Source organism: Peromyscus eremicus, chromosome 1, assembly GCF_949786415.1.
Source record: "Peromyscus eremicus chromosome 1, PerEre_H2_v1, whole genome shotgun sequence".
Classification (NCBI taxonomy): domain Eukaryota; kingdom Metazoa; phylum Chordata; class Mammalia; order Rodentia; family Cricetidae; genus Peromyscus; species Peromyscus eremicus.
Window position 1 is genome coordinate 17,733,678 of NC_081416.1, and position 26,301 is coordinate 17,759,978.

The following is a 26,301-nucleotide window of genomic DNA, read 5'->3' on the forward strand; positions in this document are numbered from 1 at the left end:
CAGGATTGTGAGGGACAGAGCTAAAGGCAATAGGCACACACCAGGTGTCTAAGATCAAGTAGCTATTACATCATACCAGCATCAAGACCAATCCTGCCACGGTCCCAAAGTTTACCTTCTCTCTCCTTGCCCCCAGCCACCCTAGATCAGACCTGTATGAGGCACAGTACCATGAAGGAGTCCCTCCTGCACATGCCAACACCTTTAAGGGCAGAGGCAGGAAGACAGACTTGCTGAGAATGAAAATAAGAGGCTGCCCTGCCCTGTCCTCTTGCTGCACTCCTTGTTCCCAAAAGAGATGGGGCCATGGAGTTTACTACAGTCACATTGCCCAGCATTGGCTGTACTTGAGCTATACTTGAGAAGGTTCCAGGTCTGTACACCCACATTGCATTAAAGCCCCCAGAATGGGGGATGAAAGATCCCTCCCCAAAATACATACACAGGTATGCACAGGCATATGCATGTATCTTCTCAGTCCATGGGGCACTGTAAGCTGAGCGTCATGGCTAAGAGCCACAGCTCAGACACTAGAGGTCAAACTTAGGGGGATGGAAGTAAAAAAGTGGGAAAGGGAAGAAAATTAGACTTCCAACTCAGACTTTAGAGAAAACGATGAAGGAGAAGGGACTTGAGGTAAGTGGACACAGGGCCACCACTCTGCCAAACTGCAGGGGCCCCATTCCATCTGAGCAAATGTGAACGATGGCACTCTGTCGTGTAACACTGAGCTGCCCAGCTATATGCTGCAGCCCTGAGGAGGGTTCCCATAAATAGCTACCAACAGAAAATGAATTCTATCTCCATGCTCCTCCACCAGTCATCCTACACTAGCTGTCATACGACGTTATATTGGGTCTGGCAGAGGTGCTGGCTCCGAGAGGCAAGAGGACACTTTTGCCCTTGCCCTGAGGTGGATGAAAGGTTCTGAGTTAGCTGCCTAAGTCTGATCCCATTTCATCTACTCAGCCAGGAAGCCCAGCAGGTGCAGGGGATGTGGCCTGGACAGGGAAAGACAGAGGACCTGGAGGCTCTAGCCAGTCAGCTTTAGGTAGGCTGCAGTGAGATCTGACCAAGATAGGATGGCTAAAATCCAAGTTCAAAAGCTAGAGGCTAAGTCAGGCAGTATCTGGGGTTCACACTGCACTGTCACATTGGACAAGGTAAGCAGTAGAGAACCTTTGTAAGCAAGAAGGATGGCAAGTGTGAACAGACACACACACGTAAGTGTGCATATGTGTACACACACATGCAGAAGTTCATACCCCTGGAGCCCAAAGAAGTCAGAGCTAGGAGAACTCCCTCAATGCCCAGCAAAGGGGCAAGAGCTGGTACTGAAAGAGAATGCTGCGTGTCTGTAACTTGGAACATACGCACAATCCTCTGATCTTAGGTTCTCAAGGTTTCCTTCTATGTATGGCTTGAGTGTGTAGTTCTCAACTGGAACCCTATCTAATCCTCATCCACTAGAAGGCTATCTAGGCTCCCAAAGACAAGGCTCCTTCTCAATGTCCCCATTAGCAACCCAGCATCTATTGCTACCTGGCCTGCAGCCTGATTATGCTGCAAAAACTAGCAGAGGCAGACCGATGAGCAGATTCATTCTGGCACCACACCCCATATGTAGTAGGGATACAGGAGCATCTCCTCTCTCAGGCTGAGGCACTGAGGCTTCAGGAGACAGGAGCTGAGAGCCAGAAGTGATATCCTGACCCAGGAAGAGGAACAAGGAACAGATACATGCATGTGTGTGTATACACATGCTTATGAACACATGTACACACACACACACACCCTGAGGTTGACAGACTAACACAGACATGATGACAACCAGAAGCTGGGACTCCACACACTGATGCAGGACTTTAGGGGGGCAAAGAGGGAAGGTTCTGGGGCTCAAGAGGCAAGTGTGAGAAATCTTTCCAAATGGGAGTGGAGTCAACTACCCTGCCTCGCCCCAAACACCTGCCTCCAGGGCCATGGCAAGAGTCCAGTCCATTAAGTGCAGCGTGCAATACTAGTGCTTGGAGTGTCCTGTCCTCATCAACGAAGCATGTGGACGAGCTAGCGGTCCCCCGGCAGGAGGCCTTGACCTCTGCAGGTTAGTTGTAACGGCCTTTAATCATGGTGTTCAACAAAGGCCCCACCTGTAAAGAGACATGAGGAGCCCATCAGAACCGCCTGTCTCCTGACTCTGGAGGAGAACTAAGTATGCCTGGAGACAGTCAATATTCAGCCATGGACAAGGACGAGTGATCACTGGACCTTGTAAATGCTCTAATCAAGTTTCCTGACTATCAACTTAGTATTCTAGGGCATGACCCTTTGGAGGTCCATTTTATTTTTCCTCCCCTTTTACAATACCCTGTGTATCTATAAGCAATACCCATCAGACAGAAGATGGTCTGAGGAGCCAATAACCCCCAAACACCTGAAAGTGTGTTTGCATGTTTCTCTGATGTGCCTCAAGAACTTTAAATGCTTCTCTGTTCTAACAAAAGGCCACCTGCATTAGTCTTGGTGCTCTCAAGCCTCTAGGCATCTCTGGTGTTGAGGCTAACCACTGGGAGGAGGTAAGACAACTAAAATTCAAATCTCCTTCTTTTACCCGATGGACCAGTGATATACCTAGGTGAGAAGCAGGACTCAACACTACCTAGAACAGCCCTGGCCCAGCTGGGAGAGCACAAGAAGCTGCTTTATTACACACTTCCCATTCCAGAAAAATCCTCTCAGGGGTCCCCAGATGGCACATATGCCCCAAGGCAGACATTACTACTAGCATGGAACGGATTATAATGGATCCGCCAGTCATGCCCAGCTCTCATCAGAAAACAAGATTTCCTAAATATACAAATAAAGTCAATGAAGAGGACAGCAGCTACTGAGACAAGGGGAGCTCCAGAGAATGTCACCAACCCTTACCTCCTGTGGATTCCCCAAGGCCTCTCCAAGCATCTTCTCGATGTTTCTCATGATGGCTACTTTCTGATGAGCTTTGAGAGGATATTCAATTCTCTTAGGGGTAGGAGCCCCCTACAAAGGAAGCAGTAGCTCAGGAAATACCTTTAACACAGGCTTTCAGCTCTAGTACCATATTCTCTTCTAAAAAAAATAGTTCAATTTATTCCTCTCCCTCTCCCTGCAAATCACTTCCAGGCATAACCAACAACCCCATCCCAGCCAAGACCACTCACTACACTATGCCTACTTCACCCCAGGCCCAGTTCCAGTTCCATATGGATACAGACACAAATAAAATGTCTGTGTGTGTATATCAGTAACAACAACAACAAAACGCCACTAATATTCACCTTATACCAGAAGTTCACAGTGATGGTAATTCCCCCATTTAGTAATGACTCTATGTGGTGCCACCTATTAAAAAGAAAAGAAAAAAAAAGAGGCTCCTGTTTACTTTCCAGAGACAAGGATAGAAAACTACTATAGTCCAGCTAAGGGAAACAGTGAAGACAGGAACTTTATGCTCATCCTGTAAGACACACAGTGGGCTAGAGGCTGTGGCGTTCAGTCTCCAAATATTGAAGAGGTGGATACAGGGAGTACAGATCTCTCTGGACTTGAGCAACTGTCTTCCTTTCTTAGGAGACAGAGTGGTCCTCCATGCTTAGTATGCTCATGTCTGGACATGCTAATCTTCCTGCAGGCTAATCCCGCCACAACTGAGAAGGGACACAAATAAAGCTTTCTGGGAACAGGAAAGAAAGTATTCCCAAGAGGCCCCATCCCTAGCCTCCTCACCAGTACATTGGGATGTACAGAACATCACCAGGGCCCACCACTGTTTCATAACCAACCACATTTCGGAAATTGGGGAAACTCTCGTAGTCAGGATTGTCAAAGTCCACCTAAGGGTCAAGAAAAAGAAAAAAGATCAGTCCAGTGATTGCTTGCTATGGCAGCTTTAAAAAAAAAAAGAGACTTAAAACATGATTTCAGAGTTTGTATCCAGAAGACACAATGGATATTAACTGCCCCTCTCAGAGAACAACTTAAGGAAGTCCATGCTCATTTGTTACATGATAAATAATTTTAGACTTCAGTGCTCCTGAGCTCTGAAAAGCTCCTCAAAAGCCTTAGGATATGAGGAGTTAGGATTCATCTGTCACCCAAACCTTTCCAAATATTTTCTCCCAAACAAATCCTAACCTGAAGACTCCTACATGAAGTAGTAAGGCATCTTTCTCCTCAAGAAGAGGATGTCGGGAGCTGGAGAGATGGCTCAGCAGTTAAGAGCACTTGCTGCTTTTGCAGAGGACCATGATTTGGTTCCCAGCACCCACATGGTAGCCTCACCACCATCTGGAACTCCAGTTCCGGGGGATCCAACGTCCTCTTTTGACCTCCACAGGCACCAGGCATGCACATGGTGCACATACATACATGCAGGCAAAACACTCATACACAGAAAGTATTTTATTTACCTATCTCCCTATCAAAAAGAAGTAGCATACATGATAAAAGAAAACAATTATTCAAGTCAATGGAGGCATTCATATTTTGATGAAACTGAGTCAAAAAATAAACAAGTGATCTGAGTCCACCAACATTAATGATGGAGCTTGTCCCCCAACAATTAGCTCTGTTTATACTTACAAATATCTGGGAATCATCACAGGAGCCTAGAACATGGGGACTACACTGTGAAATGATTCTCTGGCCTTGTTTGTAAGGCAAGACCAGTCAGTAATGCTGACCTGCCATACCCACAAAGGGAAGAGCAACAGTATTCCAGCCTCCGGTCTCAAAGGCGCCCTTAGAACCTAGAGCTCTACCCCCTCTTCAGACCACAGAAGCTCACCTGGCTCTGCCTGTCACAGGGATGATGGACAGGGTATGGATAGAGGCACTCAAACTGATCTGGAGGGAATAAGATGCAACGCTTGTGGCCTTTTATCTGGGCAAAGAAGTTCTGTTGCTCATCATAGTGAGCAGGTGTCACATTTCCTGTAAGAAAAAGACATTTTCTTAGCTGAAGTAGTGGCTCTACCATACAGCTGAAATGCAGACAGAGCCTAGTGCTGGAGTGAAGTCTAGCTGGCCCCCCAGCTAAAAGTTAAATTAAATCTGAAACAGGATCAGGAAATTGCCATTACAACTCTCAGTAAATCAGGTGTTACATTTTGAGCAGTAAACTCTAGCAACCATCACTGGGTAAGGCATCAGCTAGTAGACTGTCCTCAATGGTGGCTGATGCCCTTAGCTGGCAGCAACCATGAGAGACCACTGGCGTGACGGGTACCAACAGCACACAGTACACTCTGGTGCTAACTACTCACTTTGCTTCTGGAGCCCAAAGACTCTCAATGGTGCTCTCACTTCACCCACCACACCTATGGGACGCAGCATCGCTCAGAGCAACACTGGGCTACTGACTCAATGAGAGAAATATTACTGAAGAAAGGGTCATAGAATTTAAGAGACATTGCTTAGAATGCCACCTTGGCAAGGCCTTGTAGTGCAGGCCTGTAATTCCAGCTACTTAAGAGTCTAAAGCAGGAGGGTCATAATTCAAGGCCAGCATGGACCACTTAGTGAAAATGTTTTAAAATGGCTGGAACAGCTCAGTGGTACAGCACTTGCCCAGCAAGCACAGGGCCTGTGTTCAATTCCCAGCACCACAAGTTTAAATACACACACACACACACACACACACACACACACACACACACACACACGTTGTTACCTTGAATTAGTTCTGCCATAATGCACGTTCCATCTATTCCTGTATACCCAAGGTCACATCTGTATATTCTATATAATCTCTGAGTTTAGAAAACATTCCCAGATAGACATGGTGGTACATACCTGTAACCCTAGCACTAGGGAGGCGGGGCAGGACTGCTGTGTGAGGCTACCCTGAGCTACATAGTAAGTTCATAGACAACCTGGGGTATATAGTGAAACCTTGTCACAAACAAAACAAAACATCCTGCAGGCTAGCCAAGTATGCCAAAACAGCTGTCTTCCTAGTGCTGACAGTCTAAGTGCATCCTCAAATAATAGAGCCCTCACATCTCCACCAGAGGCAGCTGCTTCCCTGCACCTGGCCACAGGAAAGGAAAGCAATGAGATTAACCCAGAATCAAGGAAACCAGAACTATATTCTTTCTAAAGAGCCAAAACTTGGTTTTAGAGGAGCAGATAAGTTATCAATTCATAAGCTGCACTGTGGGAAACCTATTTACTATGTTATCAACCATCCAAACCTGTGGAAATATCAACAAAAGACGACCGAGGAGCTCAATTAGGTCAATGGTATCAAATAATTATTCTGTTTCTTTGTTCAACGAAGTTTACTCACCACTTATTACACAGCTCTTGATGGCTGGAAAAGAAAAATAATAATCCTGTCCTGCAAGCAGTGTTCCTTCTCCTGACCAGCACTTAGACACTTCTTTCTACTCAAAACAACAAACAAGGGGCTAAAGAGCTGGCTCAGCGGTTTGGAGCACTTGTTGCTTTGGTAGAGGACCAGGGTTCGACTCCTAGCACCCACATGATGGCTCACTACCATCCTAACTCCGGTTCAAGGGTGGTATCCATTGCCCCCTTCTGATGTTCACCTGTACCATGCACACAGATGGTGCATATACATACACACACATGCATGTAGGCAAAATATTTATACACGTAAAATTAAAATTTTACAGACCATTAAAAAACTCAGAACACATTTTACATATTTACTTATGTGTTTATAAAATTCCCAGCAAGATACACACACTAGAATACCATGAAGTGCCTTTAGAGAGGGAAACTGAGAAACTGGAAGTAAAGGGAGAAGACTGATGGCTAAAACCCATTTATATCCTTTCAATGTGAACCCCATAAATATATATTTAAGAGATAAAGTTTTACCATATTACAATAGTTTCTGCCAGGCACTGTAGCACATGCCTTTAATCCCAGCACTCAGGAGGCAGAAGCAGGTGGATCTCTGTGAGTTCCCGGCCAGCCTGGTCTACAGAGTGAGTTCCAGGACAGACAGAGCTACACAGTGAGACCCTGTCTTTTAAGAAAAAAAGTTTCCATTTTTACAGGAATACAATCCCCTCAGTGTACTGAAAGGCAATGGAATGCAGTAGCATTTCAAGGAGACCTCACTATCGCAGTGTCTGTGCTCACACAGCAACTGAGAAAGGAAAAGAACAGCCTTGGTGGTCCTGGAACTACTCTGTTGACCAGGCTGGCCTCGAACTCAGAGATTCACCTGCCTCTGCCTCTGAGTGCTGGGATTAAAGGTGTGCGCCACCACTGCCCAGTGAGAAAGAAAAAAAACTTTTTTAAGACTGTATGACGGCCAGGCAGTGGTGGGGCACGTCTTTAATCCCAGCACTTGGGAGGCAGAGCCAGGTGAATCTTTGTGAGTTTGAGTCCAGTGTAGCTCGAGTTTTCCTGCCTGGCCCACAGTCAGGACAAATCTCTCTCACCTGCCAGTCCCACAGTCGCTCAGACCCGACCAAGTAAACACAGAGACTTATATTGGTTACAAACTGTATGGCCATGGCAGGCTTCTTGCTAACTGTTCTTACAGCTTAAATTAATCCATTTCCATTAATCTATACCTTGCCACATGGCTCGTGGCTTACCGGAATCTTCACATGCTGTTTCTCATCGTGGTGGCTGGCAGTGTCTCTCTGACTCAGCCTTCCACTTCCCAGCTTTATTCTCCTCCTTGTCCTGCCTATACTTCCTGCCTAGCCAATGGCCAATCAGTGTTTTATTTATTGACTAATCAGCAACACATTTGCCATACAGAACATTCCACAGCAGTCCAGCCTGGTCTACAGAGTGAGATCCAGGATAGGCTCTAAAGCTACACAGAGAAACCCTGTCTCAAAAACAAACAAACAAACAAACAAAAAGACTGCATGACACTACCCAAGAGATTTAAAATATACATTATCTTATTTAATCTTGGTAGCCATTTATAAGATCTATCTTGTTCCTCAGCAGATGAGGGGGCTGCAGCATTGAAAAGTTCAGTGACTTGTTCAAAGTTATGGAGCTAGTAAGTGGAGGAGACAGGATTAGAAATCAGGTTTGCATGATGTAAAGCCATGCTTTCAAAAGCATTTCTTACCTTCCATGCCAATGAGCAGCAGGTTAGAGGTCAGTTGCCCCCAGCCACGTTTTCCCTGTTGCTTATTAATCCAGTTCCAGTTAAAACCCAAGAAGTCCATGACAATCTTCCTCCCAACGGTGTCATTGAGCGTTTGCTGCAGATACAACCTATATCCCCAAGAAAAAAATCCCATCAGTATGTGAGATCAGTCCTTGGTATGACCTCTCTGTTTGGAAACTCAAATCTGTTACTACATCCCCAACAGAAAACAGCTGTAGTCATGCAAGACTTCAGCACGGTTCACAGCTGAGTTCTTTCTCCCTGTCTGAGCTCTGCTCCACAACAACCTCTTAAAGATGAGATTCTTAACCTTCTGGGTCACAGCACATATTACCTAAGAATTAAAGGCCTCATTTAAGAATGTGCATACACAGAGAAATTTCATACAATTTAATTTCTTGGAAGCCTATCCACACAGTCTATGATGAATCTCCTTCTTTCAGACTCTCAAGATCTGACACAGCTCCTTTGGCCCTTGATGACCACTGTGGCTGATTCTAACACTGTTCATACTACCAGTCCCTCCTTGTGGAAAGTTAACTCTCTGGTGCTCACGTAAGACAGTCTTATTTAACTTTCTTTGACCAATGAAATGTCCACAGAGGGACTTGTGTTGCTTCCAAATATAATTTTAATACACAGTCCACGTTACCCTGTTTTTCTCTTTACTACATCCAACTGCAATTCCAGATTGTAACTACTGGGACAATTGTGTCCAAGAATCAACAAGATGATGTGACCCTAGACAAACACATACGAGAGTAAAAAATAAGGAACTTCACTGCTTTAAATCCTAACAGTTATGACAAAATTAATTAGAAATCTCAGTAACTTGGAAAAACTAGCTACAAGGAACCTTCAAAACTCTCTTACAATAAGAGGCTGGCCTTGAATTCTTGATTTTTCTGCCTCTACCTCCCGAGTGCTATGATTACAGGCATGTATCACCATGCCTGGCTATAACATACATATTTACAAAACAAAACAAAACAAAACAAAACGAGTTAGAGACACTTCCAGAAGTGAATAGAAGCAATACTCCTATGACAACTGAATAGTAAAAGCTCAACTATCTCACAGCATACATGTGGAGGGGAGAGGACAATTGGGAACTGGTTCTCTTCTTCCCTCATGCTGGTCTTGGGAAGAAACTCAAGTTAGCAGGCTTGGAACTCAGCACCTTTACCCACTGAACCACCTCACTGGCCCAGACATTTAAAATTGATTCATTAGGGACATACTGCTGACAGGAAGTCAGAAAGAGAATCAAGAGAGGACTCCAGACATGGCCATTCCAATGCAGGACAGTCACTCACTTTAAGTACTCAGCAAAAGAGAGTCTCCAGGGACAGTTTCACAATGTGGGACTGACTGGAACCTATATAACTCGGCTGTCCTCAGAAGTGGAGATAAAAACAAAGAGGAAGAAAGAATCACTCTCCCAAGTGATTTTTGGTCACTGGTACAAAACAAGCATTCTGTTCTGCTCTTCCCAAAGCTAAAGGATCCTGAAATCCCTTAACTCCAAATCATAACAAACTACTTCACTTTTCTGCATGAACTGTCTCCAGACAGTATTCTAGAACCAAGACTGCAAACTGTCAACTTTCAGGGCTAAATCCAACAAGCAATTATTGGCTGTCTGGCTGTCTGTCTGTGTGTGTGTGTGTGTGTGTGTGTGTGTGTGTGTGTGTGTTTTAAAACTTGTAAGTGGGGCTGGAGAGATTGCTCAGCAGTTAAGAGCACTGAGTTCAATTCCCAGCAACTACATGGTGGCTCACAATCATCTATAATAGGATCTGATGCCCTCTTCTGGCATGCAGGCGTACATGCAGAACACTTATACATAAAATATAAATAAATAAAATTAAAAAAAGAAAAAAATCAGAAGGGGCTGGAGACTATGCTCAGCAGGTAAGAGCTCCTGCAGAGAGGACTGAGGTTCAGTTCCCAGGACCCACATGACAGTTAACAACTGTCTGTAACTCCACTTGCAGAGGTGACTTCTTCTGGCCTCCATGGGCACTGAATATATACGGTGCACAAGACATACACACAGGCAAACACTCATACATGCCTTTAATCGCAACCCTCAAGGCAGAGGCAGAAGGATCTTAGTGAGTTTGAGGCCAACCTGGTCTATATGGCAAGTTCCAGGCCAGCCAGTTATAGAGTAAGACCCTGCCCCATCCCCTGGAACCAAACCAAAACCCGAAACAAAAAACCAACACCCATACACTGACTTCTTACTTCAAACATTCAAGCCTGCCTTTCATCTGTCTGACCCTGCAAGGTAACTGTCACTCTCACTGCCTAAGACAAGAAATTAGATTCACAGTTTAAGGCTAATGCTATTCTCATCCCTCACACTTCTACAAAGAACCACCAAGAGCTCAAAGCCCTTACAGGATAGTAGAGCAGAATATCCATCCGATCAATAATAGAACCCAGATGCTGGCGATGCCAATCTCTTCTCACCCAATTCCACCACACCTTCAAACAAGTACAGGAACATGGATCCCCTAACTCTACTCACTGGGCAACTTACCGCTCTTCTCCCCCACGCTGCTGTATGTCCTGTAGTTTCTCAACAAACTCATGAAATTTAATTTCCTCCCTGTTGGACCTCGGCTTAAAGTTCTGGAAATTAGCCATCTTCTTTTCATCATAGTATAAGAACTTATGGGTGCTGGCACTGTACACAGAGAAATCTCCGTTGCCAATATTCTCTTGCAGGTATTCTAGGTCCCACTTCAGAGCAGGATACACAAGGTTTGTGTCGGTCAGCACCACAGGCTCCTAAGCAAAAACATCAGCAAAATCAATGAAGTAATTCCAAGGAGCTAATAATTTCTTTTCGACGGTATCTGTACTTATCAAATTCACAACATTTCTCCTGCCGAGCACTCCTGACATACCATCATCTCTCCTTCCCGCCCCCTAAGTCTCAGTCCACAGCCCGGTCAGTTTCCCACCTCTCCCCATGACTGGGTCCCTTCCTCCACCCCTTAGCAGCAGCCCCGCCCCCCACCTCATTTTCGATGAGCTCTTCCGCCCGAGGGTCACTCTGGCTCAGACGTGGGATGGGCCGGGTCGGAAAGCTGTAACTTCGTAGCTGTGACTCATCCCAGGCGGGGCCCGGAGCTTCCGCCTCTTCCCGGGGCTCTCCAGAGCCAGAGGCCGCATCTTCGGCCGCTGTCGCCGCCATCTCTACTCTAGAGACGGCCCCACCGGAAGCAGAAGCCCCGCCCTTTCCGGAAGCAGCCACAACGGACACCATAGAGATGAACTGCAAGAGAAACCGGTCCAGACCCTTCAAGAAGGTGGGGCCCTTGGTTGAAGGCGCGCCCCCTACGGTGACCTGCAGCACTACAGTCTAGGCTCCACTCTTGGCTAATTAGTCCCTCAGAAACAGTACTAATAATTAACAAAATATTAAAAATATTAATGAGACTAACAAAATATTGCTGCCTCGGCATGCTCAAGCCTACAGAGGCAAGGAAGACGGCAAATGTAATTAAGCTTTAAACTTCGTTCTCATGGATGCAGAGAGAAGCCAACGTTAGACCCACTTACGGAATCAGTAGAAAAATCAATTATCACATAGATCTTGGGTAAAGCTATCCTGAAAGCTTAGGCGTATGATAAACGGCAAGCTGAATTCGTTCAGAATCAAGGGAAGACCAAGGACTTATAGTTCCAGCTACTCCAGAGGCTGAAGCAGTTAAGAAGATCACTTGAACTCAAAAGTTCAGAGACAGCCCAGGCAACATGGCAAAGCTGCCATCTCTCTTTTTTTTTTTTTTAAAAAAAAAAAAAAGTAAAGTAAAACCAAGGGAAGAATTCTTTCGTTTAGTATCACTTGAATTTTCTGCATATATAACCGTTTCTCCTACTTAAATCTATTCTTGCAATGAGACCAATGTTATTCATCTACAGACATCCACATTTTTAAACAGTATACACTGGTTATAAAAGACCATATTGTAGCTAGAGTTTTCCTGCCTGGCCCACAGTCAGGGCAAATCTCTCTCACCTGCCAGCCCCACAGCTGCTCAAACCCGACCAAGTAAACACAGAGACTTATATTGGTTACAAACTGTATGGCCGTGGCAGGCTTCTTGCTATCTACTTCTTCTATCATGAATTAACCCATTTCTATTAATCTATACCTTGCCACATGGCTCGTGGCTACACCATATCACTTGGTGTATATGTCCTATTTAAGTCTCTCCTTAAATGATGGCAAGACTTGTGAACATGACAGGGTAGTGCTCCTGTAATTAGGTCACATTATATGGCAAAGACACAGGCAAAGTCCCTAACCAGTCAATTTCAAGATCATCACAATGGAGACCTATCTTGAGTAGGGCTGACATTATCTCTCTAGCCCTTTAAATCTGGGCTTATGGGTCAGAATAGAAGTCTTGGAGATTTGAAGCCAAAACACATGCTGTCTGGTTTGCCTTGAAGGACCATATATGCCGCATGTCAGAGAATGAGAGGTGAATTGTTGTTTTGTTTTGTGACAGGGTTTCTCTGTGTAACAGCCATGGCTGTCCTGGAACTCACTCTGTAGACCAAGCTGGCCTCGAACTCACAGAGATCTGCCTACCTCTGCCTCCCGAGTGCTGGGATTAAAGGCTTGTGCCACTGCTGTCTGGCGATAGGTGAATTCTTTACAAGCTGAGGAAGACTAACAAAAAAGTGGGGAACACAGTCTTATAAATTCTTGTAGTTGAATTCTGCCAATAACTTCCATGCTTATATGCAGAGCCTCAAATGATATGGGGAACTCTGATTTCAGAGTAGTGAGACCCTGAGCTGTGGACCCAACTAACTGGAACCTATACTCATGGGAAATGTGAGATAATAAGTTGGTGTTGTTTGGGCTACTAATTTTATGATTTGTTTAAAGAATACTAAAACAAAATTTAACAATATGCAGCAACAGAAATTAATATTGTCTTAATTATATAATTATGCTACATAGTATTGGTGAAATTATTAAGGCCACTCCACGTAGTTAAAAGGGAGGTTTATTTAGTGGCGTAACTTACAAATGAAGGGATAGGTAGGTTGCAGGGTCTGGGAAAGGTATAACGCAGTCCTGCGGTGTTCTCTGGAGAACTCTGCTCGGTCTACCTCCAGCGTCCAGGGTCCAGGAACCAAGAGAGGCCCCCCGCATCCGGAACTCGGGTCTTCAGGGTCCTCCCTCAGCCCTGCCTTGTAGGCGTGACCATTCCCGAAGCCTCTATGCGGGTTGAAACTTCCAGGTCAACGCTGGAATGGCTACCCACTACCACACAGAAACTATATAACCAACTGATAACAGGGTTATCTCCATGAAGGGGTTTGGCGGCAGTCAAGGTTTTGTCTGCAATGTTTGAATGTTTCCAGATACATCAATTTATAACACTGGAAATTAAAATCATACCTGGAAGTTCATATCAATAAAATCAGGAATGAATGCAGGAACATAAAACGGACTTTACAAATATAAAAAAGAATATATAAAGTACTCTTAACAAGTGTATGTAAAAAATAGAGAATCTAGATGAAATTGAAGAATTCTTGTAAAAACACAAACTATAATAACTGATTCAAAAAGAAATAGAAAAATCTAACTGGACCCATATCAAAACTACATTAGGAAATAATTTTAAATACCATCTAAAAAAGCCGAAAACAATATGGATTCATTGATGAATCCTACCAAACACTTAAAACAGAATTAACAACAATCCTCAGGAACAGAGGAGGAGGGAAGACTTCCAAATTCATTCTATGAGGCCAGCATTACCCAGCTATCAAAATGAGATAAAGACAGCTAAAGAAAAGCAGATCAATATCCCTTATGAACACACATACAAAAGTCCCCAGCAAAACAAATCTAGATCCATACATATGGTATGCCCAAAAGGTTTAGGCACCAAAACTAAATGGAACTTATTTTTGGAATGCCTGGTTTATTTAACATTTGAAATGTTGATCAATGTAATCTATTAATCAAAGAAAAATATCACATGGTCATCTCAATATTCACAGTAGAACCTTTTGGCAGACTTTAACATGGTATTTTTCATGATAAAAGCAGTTCCAAAGGATGTCATTGAGACAGTAAGAAGATAGGAATGGTGATATATCTCAGCTGGTAGAGTGCTTGCTAGCACGCACTGAGTCCTGGGTTTGCTGTCAAGCACCATACAAACTGGCTATGATAGTGCATGACCATGACCCAGTGCTTTGGAGGTAGAGGCAGGAAAATCAGAAGTTCAAGATCATCCTCAGGTATCATCAAGTTCTAGGGAAGCCTGGCCGATGTGAGACTCTGCCTCAGCAAGAGAAAGGTGTGTGCTACCATGGCCCAGCTCCCCCCTCCCCCCTTTATTTTCTCATTCTCTTTGCTATCATATCACTATATCACTAGTCATCAAAGTTAAGCAAATGAAAATGAGATACTGCTATTGTTTGCTTGTGTTGCTCTAAAAAAGTCTGTATTGGAAATTTAACCCCCAATGTAAGCGCTGAGAAGTGAAGTCTAATGAGAGAGGTCCCAGGGCCCCACTTTCATGAATGAGTTATCCTTATTATAAAAGGGCTTGAGGCTGGGAGTTCAAATAGTGCTTTTGCATGTGCTCTCTGGCCCTTCATCACCTGCTTTTTGTCACCAAATAACATATCAGGAGACAATCACCAAGTATGGACCCATCAACCTTGGATCTCTTAGCATCCAGAACTATAAAAGATAGATCTCTGCCCTTTTTAAAAGTTCCTAGTCTCCAAACAGAGCAAGAAAGATGCCATCCATGCCCATAAGGCTGGTTTTAATGGAAAAGAAAGTAGCAAGTGTTGATGAGGACAAAAAGACACTGGGGTTTTTCACCTACTGGGGAGGAGGAGGGAGGATGCGAAATGGTGCAGCTCCTTTGAAAAACCATCTGGGAGTTTTTCAGAAAAGGAATCATACAAGACATCCTATGAGCGCGCAAATCTGTTCTTAGGACATAATTGAGAAAATTGAAAACATACATTCAAGCTCGGTTTGGTGGTGCATCCCTGTAATCCCAGCACTTAGAAGGCCAGGACAGGAGGCCGTTCAGGGCTTCAGAGTGAGTTCAAGGACAGCCTGAGTTCCAGAGTGAGACCTTGCCTCAAGAAGCCAGTGAACAAGACCACAGAGCAAAACAAACTCATAAAAACAAAAAAGAAAGAAAGAAAGAAAGAAAGAAAGAAAGAAAGAAAGAAAGAGAAGAAAGAAAGAAGAAAGAAAGAAGAAAGAAAATATACTATGTAAACTCACAGAAAAATTTGTACAGGAATATTTATAGTAGCATTATCCACAATAGCCCCAAAGTGGAAACAACCCATTGTTCAATAATTGATAAGTGTATAAAGTGTTGTATAGCCACACAACAGACTATCACTTAGCCATACAAATAAATGAAATATTAATACATATTGCAATGTATTCACATTATGTGAAAGAAGATAGACATAAAGGCCACATATTGTATACTTGCTTTTCTATACATATACAGATTAGGCAAAAGCCTAGAAACAGACAGTAGGTTAGTGGTTGCTAATGTGTAGAAGTAGAGGAATATGCTAATTGGTAGGAGATTTGTTGGGGGAGTGATGAAACAGTTTAGGATTAGACAAAAATGATGGTTACACACCTTTGTAATGTACACTAAAATCATTATACACATTACTTTTTTTTTGAGACAGAGTCTCACATAGCCCAGACTTGCCTTAAACTCCTTTTGTTAATCAGGCTGGCTTTGAACTCCTGATTTTTCTGCCTTCACTTCTCAAGTGTTGACATTACCAAAGGCATACACCATCATTTGAGGCTTGTTGTGTTCTTTAAAAGAGTATATTGTGGGGCTGGAGTGATGTCTCAGAGGTCAAGAATATTGGCTGCTCTTCCAGATAACCGAGGGCCCAGGACCAGTGTTCAATTCCCAGCCCCGCAGGAGGGCCAACAATCCGCTGTAAGTCTGGATCCCTTCTGCTCCAGTTCCAGGGGGTCTGGTGCCCTCTTGGGCCTCCTCCAGTACTTTGTGCATGTGGCGCACAGATACACATGGAGGCAAAGCACCCAAGCACATCATTTTCTTTTAAAAAAGAATCAATTATTTTGTATATAAATGATATTAGACCTACTTTGTTTCTTGAACCACATGAGATCAGGGCTTACTATGAGTTAAATGCAGATGTTGTCAAATTAATTCTGATGGTGTCAGGGTTTGCTATTAGTTAAATGCAGATGTTGTCAAATTAATTCTGATGATGTCTAGCAATTCTACAAGGGGACAAAATTCACTGCAGTAATCCTCCCCAAATTTACACATTGAAGACGACACGTCTGTGTTTGATGCTCTGGTATACATTAAGAAAGGATTCTATTCCAGTGATTTTTGTCCTAAGAACTGATAGAAATATGTGCATATGTAAAATATCCACCCCCTACTTGTGTAAGTAAAATGAAAACTTAATAGTATGCAAACATGTCTCCCAGTCGACCGTGTTAGAGTTTGTTAATTGTGTTCGGTTTGAAATCTGGTTTTCCTGGCAAATGGGAGGTTTGGGGCAGTGTCAAGGGAGCCGCCTCTGGTAATAGGCTTGGCTTTCTATTTGTTGGGTTGAGGTGACCCGGACGTTTAGATGAATTGAGACTAAGGAGCTAACTCCGAGCATCTAAGGAAAGGAGTCAACCAATTTGGAGAAAGGATCAAACAAAACCAAGAGCTAAATTTGGAGAAACGACGACGTGTGAGGACGGACGGTGGAAATGTCGATGGGGCGGGGGTGGGGGTGGGAGAGGCAAGCAACTTGACGAAAGAGTAAGCTGATTTTACTTTGGTCAGTTGTCTGAGACGTTCGGTGGGTACACCCCTGAAAGAGCCTCAGGCAGCCGAAGGCGAAAAGGAAAATAAGAAGTAACTTTGTTTTCTCTCCTTCCTGCCGTCCGCTCACCGCCTAGGATCTACTGCGTATTTAAAGCCCGCCCAGCTTGACCCCGGAGACCTCTGCGCCGGCTTCAGCGGTCGCGTTTGGCCCAGCTCAGCCACCGTGACTCGCCTTTGCGCATGTGCAGGGCGAACGGCAGAGAAGGTGAAGATGGCGGCGGCCGGGGCTGCGGCCCTGGGAGTCCGGTGGCTGCAAAGGGCAGCCCGCGGCGTGGTGCCCCTGGAGGCACGGAGAGGTCCGCAAGAACGCGCGAGAGGCGGGTGTGGGAAGGGGGTGTCTGACGTTTGCGGTTTCGGGAGGGGGCGTCCTCGGTACAGTGGCGGCGGTGTCCCGGCAGGGGGGCAGGTGAATTAGTGTGTCCGGGAAAGGGGATGGAGGGTTACCGTCGTTCGGCCTAGTGCGGAACTCCGACCTCTGCAGTCATTGCGGCTTAGTGCCTTCTGGGTGGCTAGAGAACGGTGTCCATCTGACCTGCATCCCTCTGCGTCCAGCCTTCCATATGACCAAGGACATGCTGCCGGGGCCGTATCCTAGGACTCCAGAAGAGCGGGCCGCGGCCGCCAAGAAGTATAACATGCGCGTGGAAGACTACGAGCCGTACCCGGATGAAGGCATGGGGTGAGGTGGGGGGTCTGCTCGCCTGAGGGGCAGTGATGGATGAAGACCGTTGGATGGGGGGGGGGGGGGGGTGCGCGACTCTGACGTTTTCTCTCGAACCTTGTGACCCCGTCAGAGTCTATGGTGTGGGTGCTTTTCTTGGTGGGGGGAGGTGGGAGTGGGTGAGTGAGCAGCTGCAGCCGAGAGGACTTCAATTTTTTCCTTGGCTCAAGCTGTTTCCTCAAATGAGGGAGCCGAGGTTTTAATGGCTCCCTCGAGGACTCCAGAATAGCAAAATTCTTCCTTGGCTCCATCCAGAGTACTGGGCTTCATTTAGATTGAGCATCTGCTGGGCTCAGGTGCTGTCATCTAGGCACGTGACCAGGCTGGAGCTGCACTCCTGTCACGAGAACCTTAATCGTGGATGGTGTGTACTCCGTATTTGTATATGTCTCTTCAAAAATTTGTCTCTCCCTCACCCCCCCCCCCCGCTTTTTTTTGACGTTAGAGACGTGAAAAGCGCATCAACTGTTCAGCAAATTAAATGCCAGCCTTCCTTCTCCATTTGGTGTTAGTTCCTTCTGCCCCTGTATCCATGAAGCACGGTGAATGATGTATAGTAATTAAACATCACCCTCACTTCCTGTGTTAGAATTTCTCCTTCCAGCACCTCTTGTTCTTGTTTCCCAGTCAGTTTCTCTGACATTCTTTGACAGTTACTATCATTTTCTATGTTTTTTTTTTACTGTGTTATGGACAGGGTAGTAGTCTGTATAAGGGGAACTTGGATTTGTTGGGGGAGAACCCAGCTTCTAAGCAAGGCCTCCCACGAGGCGTTTGAAGCATGAGGATGTATACCAACTTGTGGTTAAGAAACACAGTAGTTATGGAGGGGAAAAAAAAAGCCTTTTTTAATGTGTACCTTTTTTTGTTTCTATTCCAGCAAATGTGGATGGCTTTGTAGTTGGAGCCTGTCTGATGTAGGAATGGAATAATTGATTGCTAAAATTCCCTTTTAGTCCTAATTATAGAGTTGTGTGACTTTTCTGTGTAAAAGAAGATAAGGCCATGTTGTTTCAGGATTTAACGTAACCTCTAACTATAGTTTGAACTTTTTTTTTTGTTCTTTTATTAGTACTAGAACCTGAGATCTTGATTTGGGGTAGGTTCTTCTATCCTTAAGTAGTTATATCTGTCTCTTTGTTTCTCATCTTTGAGATGAGGGTGCTGAATTGTCAGCCACTGCTCACAGCCCTTTCCAGAAGTTCTTGCTGTCTGTCTCTCAGGTACGGTGACTACCCGAAGCTCCCTGACCGCTCACAGCAGGAGAGGGATCCATGGTATGAATGGGATCACTCAGAACTGAGGTTGAACTGGGGCGAAGCGGTGAGAAAACCATGCTCATTTCACTTCTCTCAGTTTCCTTATGTTTTCCTGGGATTCTCTTTAGTTCATGTAGTACTTTTTTGCTAAGCTTTTCTGCTCAAGGAAGCAATGTCTAGTGATGTGAGACCTGCAGTTCTACATGTGGCACACGGGACGGACCTTCTAGGAATATCCAGAGTCCTGTGTACTGTGAACATTGTGTGTGTCATGCTTGAGCTACCTTTGATCAAGCTGCCATTCATCTTTGCTGGCTCTGTGCGTCTTGGGCCTGGCTCTCAGAATATTGCCCCCAGGAAGTGGAATGGTTCTGTTAAGCCTTGTATCAGGCTCTGGCCATTCTAGATTGCCTGTTGTCTTAGGGTTTCTATTGCTATGATGAAACACCATGACCAAAAAGCAAGTTGGAAAGGAAAGGGTTTATTTGGCTTATACTTCTTCAGCACTGTTCATCATTGAAGTAAGTCAGGATCTCAAACAGGGCAGGATCCTGGAGGCAGGAGCTAATGCAGAGGCCATGGAGGGGTGCTGCTTACTGCCTTGCTCAGCCTACTTTCTTATAGAACCCAGGACCACCAGCCCAGGGATGGCACCACCCACAATGGACTGGGCCCTCCCCCATCAATCACTAATTAATAAAATGCTTTACAGCTGCGTCTTATGGAGGCATTTTCTCAATTGAGGTTCTCTTCTTTCAGATGACTCCAGGTTGTGTCAGGTTGACATAAGACTAGCCAGTACACCTGTCTTTTGCAGGAAGAGCAGTTTGTGACAGTTATATGCCTTTCTGCCACAGATGCACTGGGACCTAGACATGTATATCAGGAATCGTGTGGACACATCCCCTACACCTGTTTCTTGGGATGTCATGTGTAAACATCTCTTCGGCTTCGTAGCTTTCATGGTTTTCATGTTCTGGGTTGGAGAGACTTTCCCCTCCTACCAGCCTGTGGTGAGTATTTTATGTGTTCCCCAAAGGATGTCTGCTTTGCCTCCTTTCCTGAGAGAGTGAAGTCTCTGGAGTAGGAAACTAGCCAATACCAAGTTTGGCTTCCTAGAGTTTTAGAAAATAGGAAAATGAAGGGCCTTATCAAGCAGCCCAGCACAGTCGTCAGAGCACTGCTCTACCTCTACCTTGTGGACCAGTCTAATTGAAAAGACAGACTTTAGCATTAAATAGTGGAGGAGAATGTGGAAGCTAATCTTCAGAGTTTCCATTTGAGGATGGTAGTTACCAGTTACAATTTAGTGAACGGCCTTTCAAGGCAGAGTCAAAGAATCTAGAGCTGAAACCTTATCCTGTACTGGACACATGAAGGGCACTCTCTGCAGAGTAAATAGTTGTCCATGGTAAGCATAGACAGTTATATTCCAAAGATTTCGGAGGACATAGAAAATACACTTACCAGCTTAAAGGAAGTTTTAAGAAATTTTAGAGAAACGACATAATGAGCATCATTTGAACATGTTGTGAGAGCCTGGCGTGGTTTGTCTATGTATGCCTATAGTAAATGCCCAGAATAGGAGGGGCTGCTGTGAAGGAGTAGGATTGAAACTAGAGGCTAAAAGAAAGGGTTTGGGTGGTGGGAAGTCAGAACAGTAGGAGAGGAGGGTTTGGGTGGTGGGAAGTCAGAACAGTAGGAGAGGAGGGTTTGGGTGGTGGGAAGTCAGAACAGTAGGAGAGGAGGGCCAGTAAGTCAGGCCAGTGAGAGGCTCAGTGGGGAATGCACTTGCTGTCAACCCTGTTGACCTGAGTTGAGTCCCTGGGACCCCGTGGGTAAGGGAGAGGACTGGCTCCTGTGAGTTGTCCTCTGACTTCTGCATGAGTACCATGGCGAGAGTGTGCCCACACACTTGGATAGTCAAGAAGTAGATGTTATTTTAAAATATTCAAAAATTTAAAGCGGTCATTAAAAAAAATAGTTCCTAGCCGGGCGGTGGTGGTGCACGCCTTTAGTCCCAGCACTCGGGAGGCAGAGCCAGGCGAATCTCTGAGTTCCAGGCCAGCCTGGTCTACAGAGCAAGATCCAGGACAGGCACCAAAACTACACAGAGAAACCCTGTCTTGGGGGGAATAATAGTTCCTAGATAACCAGCTAGGGACTGAGTTTCCTAGAGAACTACAGTATATTCATATTCCTCAGGCCTGGTCCTTGGAAGTCCTAATTCTATGGCTCCACAATAGGGTTCTAGAATCAATATTTTCAACAATCTCTAGGTAGTTATAAAAGGCATTTAGAATTGAAGATCACTATATTAAAAAACACTGTGAGGTGAATTGATTAGTTCCATTGAGCAGCTTTTATTGCATATCTGAGGATTTGAACTTGATGGCATAGTGGTCTATTAATTGAGCAAATATTTATACAACCTCTACTATGTACCAGATGTAGACTGTGCCAGGGGATGGGATGCAGGAATGTCTTGGGCTGCCTCTAGTACCAGGGAGCCTTTTTTGTTTTTGACTAGAAGACGGACATGATGAGGGCCGGGTTCTCAGGAAGATTTATCTGGGAGTAGTCTCCGCAGGCAGGGAAGCTGCAGTGTTTGCAGTCGGGTGCCCAGTGCTCCCTCCGCAGAGAAAATGTCCTGAAGGTAGCTGGGACGGCCGTGTGCACTGACACCAGCCTTCTTGCCAAGCCCCAGGGACTCTCTGCGGAGAGCATGTGGGGCTGTGGTGAGCACTAAGCTCACTTCAGGAGAGCGAGGCACAGTGTGGCTCTCCGCACATCACCCTCTTCTCCTCCCTTTGAGCTGTGTTCTCTGGCGGCTGTTGGCTGGTGACGCCTGCGTTCCTGAAGCGTGTCCCAGCGTGTCTCCTCTGCTTCCCCCACTTCCCCCACCACTGCTCCTGCACGCCTCATTTGCTCGGCCACTTCAGTGGGGAAACCATTAGAGGCTGAGTGACTTACAGGAGATTGAGTCGTCTCGACCCCGAGAGAGAATAGGATGGATGGATGCATCGTCTCATTTAGAAAGCTTTGGCTCGGACGTCCCCCCCTTCCCCACCTCACTTGCAGGGCAGGTACCACTTCCCTTACAATTGAGGCTTTCCTGCTGTGGCTCGAGCAGGGGCAAGGGGCGTTGCTTCTGCCCCTTTAGCTCAGCTGGGTCTGAGCAGAGGCTACTGTATACCCATTTGCTCTGCATCATGGTTAACTAGAGTAGGGTGGAGTCAGGTACTGGAGGCTGGCTGTTGATCTTGCTGACCTGTGTGGGTTTTGTTTTTGTTTTCTTCCTTAGGGGCCGAAGCAGTACCCTTACAACAACCTGTACCTGGAGAAAGGCGGTGATCCTACCAAAGAACCTGAGCCGGTGGTTCACTATGAGATCTGAGGAGGCTTCATGGGCTTTTGTGCTCTCTAACTAGGACTCCCTCATTCCTCGAGGTTTAACCTTAATGGAATCCTAATAAAGCTCAGTGCCGCAGTTCCTGTGCCTCATTTCCCCAGGACTAGTCACTGCTGTGAGAGCCTCACCTTTGTGCTTCCCTCTGCCTGCTGCCCACCGGCTCTGAGATCGGAGGGACGGACGGACGGGAGGGCAGGGTAGGACTGAAGGTCAGAAGACAGTAGTGCTTTCCACTGGGGCTCTGAAGGTGCTTGAGAGCTGCAGGTTGTACAGCAGGTAGGGGAGGGCCAAAGAAGGACGGACTTCCCAGTTTGGAACAGTATTTAAAAACCACGTTTGTGGAGCACACCCATAGTGTAGGCAGCTGAGGCAGGATTATGCAAGTTTGAGGCCAGCCTGGGTACATAGTAAGGCTATAAAAATCAAAACAACCTGAACCTTTTAATTAACAGTTGTTACGTTTAAAAGATGTGTGGTGCATGCCTCTCACCCCAGCACTCTGGAAGCTGAGGCAGGAGGATCTCTATGAGTTCAGGACTGATCTAGGCTGTGTAGTGAGTGTGAGACTATCCTGAACTGTATAGTAAGACTGTTTATTTAAACTCTTCAATAATAATTAGGTTTTAAAAGAAAGTAATATGTTTCAAGTATATGATGGGATAGCGGGGGAAGGACTGCCCTAAAGCTGGGGCATTTCTGCAGTCCTCCTCTCAAAGCGAGATTTCTGAAACAGCTTCTTAGTAAATTAACATTGCCTATACTGTGGATTAAGGGATGTATCCAAGCTCCTGTGACAGCCTTAGAAAAAAGCCATGGTTTTGATAGTCTATCATAATTCATCTCTATTTTCTTAAAAATTTTTAAAGCATGTCTTGTCAACCACAGACAAAAATTATATGCAGATATCACCAAAGACTATGCAAGCGATGTTACTGAGAACTACTCCAATGCTGACTTCTAGATGTCTTGTTTGGAAGTGGCACAGTCGAAAGTTCTCAGATCTACAGTGATTGGTCACATGACTTTAATCCCAGCACTCAGGAGGCAGAAGCAGGGAGATCTCTTGAGCTCTAGGCTGGCCAGGGCTACATAGTAAGATGCTGTCTCAGGAACTTAAAGTGGGGGAAAGATGGCTTAATGTTTAAGAGCACTGGCTGCTCTTCCAGAGGACCTGGGTTCAATTCCCAGAACCCATATGGTGGTTCACAGCTGTCTGTAACTCAGTCCCAGGGGATCCCACACTGACTTCTGTCTTCCAGGGACACTACATACGGTACGAAGACATTCAGGTAAACACTCATTTAAAAAATGAAACAAAACAAAAAGCTGGATGTGCTGGCACATGCTTTTAATCCAAGCACATGGAGACCAGAGGCAGGTGGATCTCTGAGTTGGAGGCTCACCTTGTCTATGTAGTGAGTTTCAGGCCAAGCAAGGCTACATAGTAAGACCCTGTCTCAAAAAACCAAAACACAAAATTAAAAAAGGATTAAAAAGTATAGTGATCAGATTGAAGTTTATAAGGAAGCAATAACAGTCATCAGGGTGGTCATTGAATAATCTACAACGTAACCACATTTGCAGTCTTAGGGACTAAGCAGTAAGGCCCATGGCAAGTAGATCTTACTGGTGTGACCACTGAAGAGTGGGTAATATGGGCTTCCAGGCAACCCAAGCACGTCTGTTAAACTTCAAGGAGGCTAAGAATTAGCAGAAGGAAAATATGGTGGTTCGTGCTTGAAACTCCAGCAAATAAAAGAAATGCTATAAGTATCATCTCTGGGTTTTATAAAACTACAGTGTGTTAGGAGGGACATCCAAAGATGAGCTGAGTACACTGCCCATCAGAGTTCTCCCAGTGACAGTGACGCCCCTGTGTCAATGCAACAAACATTCTGTGTTTAGGATTTTGTCTTTTTGACAGGGCCTTACTATGTAGCCCTGGCTGAGATTAAAAGAATATTTTCCTAACTGTATTTCACTTGGAAACCTGACCCATAAGAAAGCATGTACAAGTCTGTGTACCATCAGAAGATGGCATTGGATACTTGGACTAGAGACAGAAATTGGAAGCTGCAGTGTGGGTGCTGGTAATTGAACCTTATGACTTCAGATTTCTTTTGTAGTACTCCATCAGTGTGGTTAATACTTCTGCTTTATTCCCTAATTTTAGGGTATTGGTCAAGGTTCAGTGTGTGTGTGTGAGTGAGAGAGACAGGATCTCATGTAGTCCGGGTGGCCTTGAACTTGCTGTGTAGCTGAAGAGGACTTGAACTTTGATCCTTCTGCCTCTACCTTCTGAGTACTGGGATTACAAGGTAGCCACCACCATAACTGGTTTCTGTGGTGCTGGGAAATAAAACCAGGGTTCCAAGTGTGTAGGGTAAGCAGCCCTGTACCAGCTGATCCACATCCCCAGCCCCTAAGGTTCAGTCAGCCATTGGCCTTGTTCATTCCCTGACTCCACCACAATCTACCTGTTTCTGTGCTAGGACATCAAAAATGTATGTTTAAATGCTTAGTATGTAACAAGAATGGTCCCGGCACATCTTTGCCGGATGTGGGTTTTAGCCTGCTCTCAGAACAACCGAGTCTGTCATCAGATAGTGAGCACCCCAGGTTCAGAGGTAAGTCAGGTAGGGGTTACCATACAATTCATGAATCAAGTGAACTTTCGAATCAACTTACTTGGTTATCTTCACCTGCCACAGTTCCCTCAACTTGAAAAGCATATGTGATATCTTCACGTTCTCTTTCCTCCTCCTCCAGATCTCTAGCTCTGTTAACAGTGCTACAGTCACCCTGACGCTACACCAGTGGTTCTCAACCTTCCTGATGCTACAACCCTATAATACGTTCCTCATGTTGGGGTGACCCCCAGCCATAACTATTTTCATTGCTGGTTCATAACTAATTTTGCTACAGTTATGAATCAATGTAAACATCTGTGTTTTCTGATGGCCTTAGGTGACCCCTGTGAAGGGGTCCTTCGGCCGAGCTTGAGAACTGCCCTAAGCCTCAGCAGTCTTGAACCCTTACCTTATCAGTCAGGAGAGCCGGTGGAACTTTCTTCAGTCACCACTATTAATCCGGGCTTTCTTCCCTGGTCCCTGGGCTGTTCTATTCCTCTTGTAATTGGATCTCTGCTTCCAGCTCTTCTCTCTCCAAGGGGATTCATACTGCCCAGATGCAAAATGCAATCGTCACTTGTGCCACTGGTCCAAAATTTTCAGTAATTCCCTTTTAACCGCATAATTGGATGGTATCCCACAATCTATCGGCACCCATTCTCGCCCAGTCTCTCTGATTTATGGGATGGAAAATGCCAGGACACCTAGCCACTTTGCCCCCTTTTGTTGATATCACCTAGTGCCCTTTCAGCTCCAAGGAGTAATGGCCGTGCGCTTGAAGTGTGCCTGACATCTTCCATGAAGCCCCTGGTCAGCAGTCGTCTCTCCTTCCACGCACAGCCCTTCATCAGTTTGTGGACACCGCTACTGGTGGGCTTCAGTGTGTATCACTGCTATTTACAGCTTCGATTGCTTTTTATCTTTTTTAGCTAAATGGATCACACCGAGAGCTCGTGGGCTAAGGGCCCGGTCTTCCTTCGCTTTAATAACTACATAAAACATAGAAAGTGTTTTTTCCATACATAGGCTATCCATGGAGCCTGGCTCAAACAGAATGGACTAGAATGGATTAGATCTTGGGCGCCAGAACTGTGCAATCACAGGGCAAGTGAGGATAGCCCTGCTGGGAAACCTCTGCACTGTCGGTGCTTACTCGCGTTACCAAGCTTCTAGGAGCGAGTGGAGGGAGCAGGTCGCGGGTCGCTGCCAAATCAA

The 26,301-nt window shown here is 45.3% G+C and overlaps 2 protein-coding genes across 2 annotated transcripts; one reads left to right on the forward strand and one right to left on the reverse strand.

The window, feature by feature from the left end:
- Nucleotides 1-451: 451 nt before the first annotated feature.
- On the reverse strand, nucleotides 452-17,798 carry Hif1an (hypoxia inducible factor 1 subunit alpha inhibitor). The gene is made up of 9 exons (XM_059257534.1): nucleotides 17,509-17,798; nucleotides 11,181-11,438; nucleotides 10,698-10,948; nucleotides 8,108-8,256; nucleotides 4,823-4,968; nucleotides 3,763-3,869; nucleotides 3,315-3,378; nucleotides 2,926-3,036; nucleotides 452-2,147 (listed from the first exon to the last, which is right to left on the reverse strand). Exons 2-9 carry the CDS (start codon nucleotides 11,427-11,429, stop codon nucleotides 2,103-2,105), a joined length of 1,122 nt encoding a protein of 373 aa, XP_059113517.1. The 5' UTR covers nucleotides 11,430-11,438; nucleotides 17,509-17,798; the 3' UTR covers nucleotides 452-2,102.
- On the forward strand, nucleotides 17,225-22,534 carry Ndufb8 (NADH:ubiquinone oxidoreductase subunit B8). The gene is made up of 5 exons (XM_059257547.1): nucleotides 17,225-17,360; nucleotides 17,617-17,743; nucleotides 19,009-19,108; nucleotides 19,902-20,057; nucleotides 22,349-22,534. The coding sequence occupies exons 1-5, from the start codon at nucleotides 17,276-17,278 to the stop codon at nucleotides 22,439-22,441; spliced, it is 561 nt and encodes a 186-aa protein (XP_059113530.1). The 5' UTR covers nucleotides 17,225-17,275; the 3' UTR covers nucleotides 22,442-22,534.
- Nucleotides 22,535-26,301: the final 3,767 nt, after the last annotated feature.

What these genes read in the sequence shown, in the direction of transcription:
- Hif1an (XM_059257534.1), bottom strand. Translation starts at nt 11,429, where the DNA reads ATGGTGTCCGTTGTGGCTGCTTCCGGAAAGGGCGGGGCTTCTGCTTCC. An exon ending in GCTGCTCATTGGCATGGAAG is followed by an intron (nt 4,969 to 8,107) that starts GTAAGAAATGCT and finishes TTTTTCTTACAG; the next exon opens with GAAATGTGACACCTGCTCAC. An exon ending in CCTTGGGGAATCCACAGGAG is followed by an intron (nt 2,148 to 2,925) that starts GTAAGGGTTGGT and finishes GTCTCTTTACAG; the next exon opens with GTGGGGCCTTTGTTGAACAC.
- Ndufb8 (XM_059257547.1), top strand. Translation starts at nt 17,276, where the DNA reads ATGGCGGCGGCCGGGGCTGCGGCCCTGGGAGTCCGGTGGCTGCAAAGG. An exon ending in GGTTGAACTGGGGCGAAGCG is followed by an intron (nt 19,109 to 19,901) that starts GTGAGAAAACCA and finishes TTTCTGCCACAG; the next exon opens with ATGCACTGGGACCTAGACAT. An exon ending in TCCCCTCCTACCAGCCTGTG is followed by an intron (nt 20,058 to 22,348) that starts GTGAGTATTTTA and finishes TTTCTTCCTTAG; the next exon opens with GGGCCGAAGCAGTACCCTTA.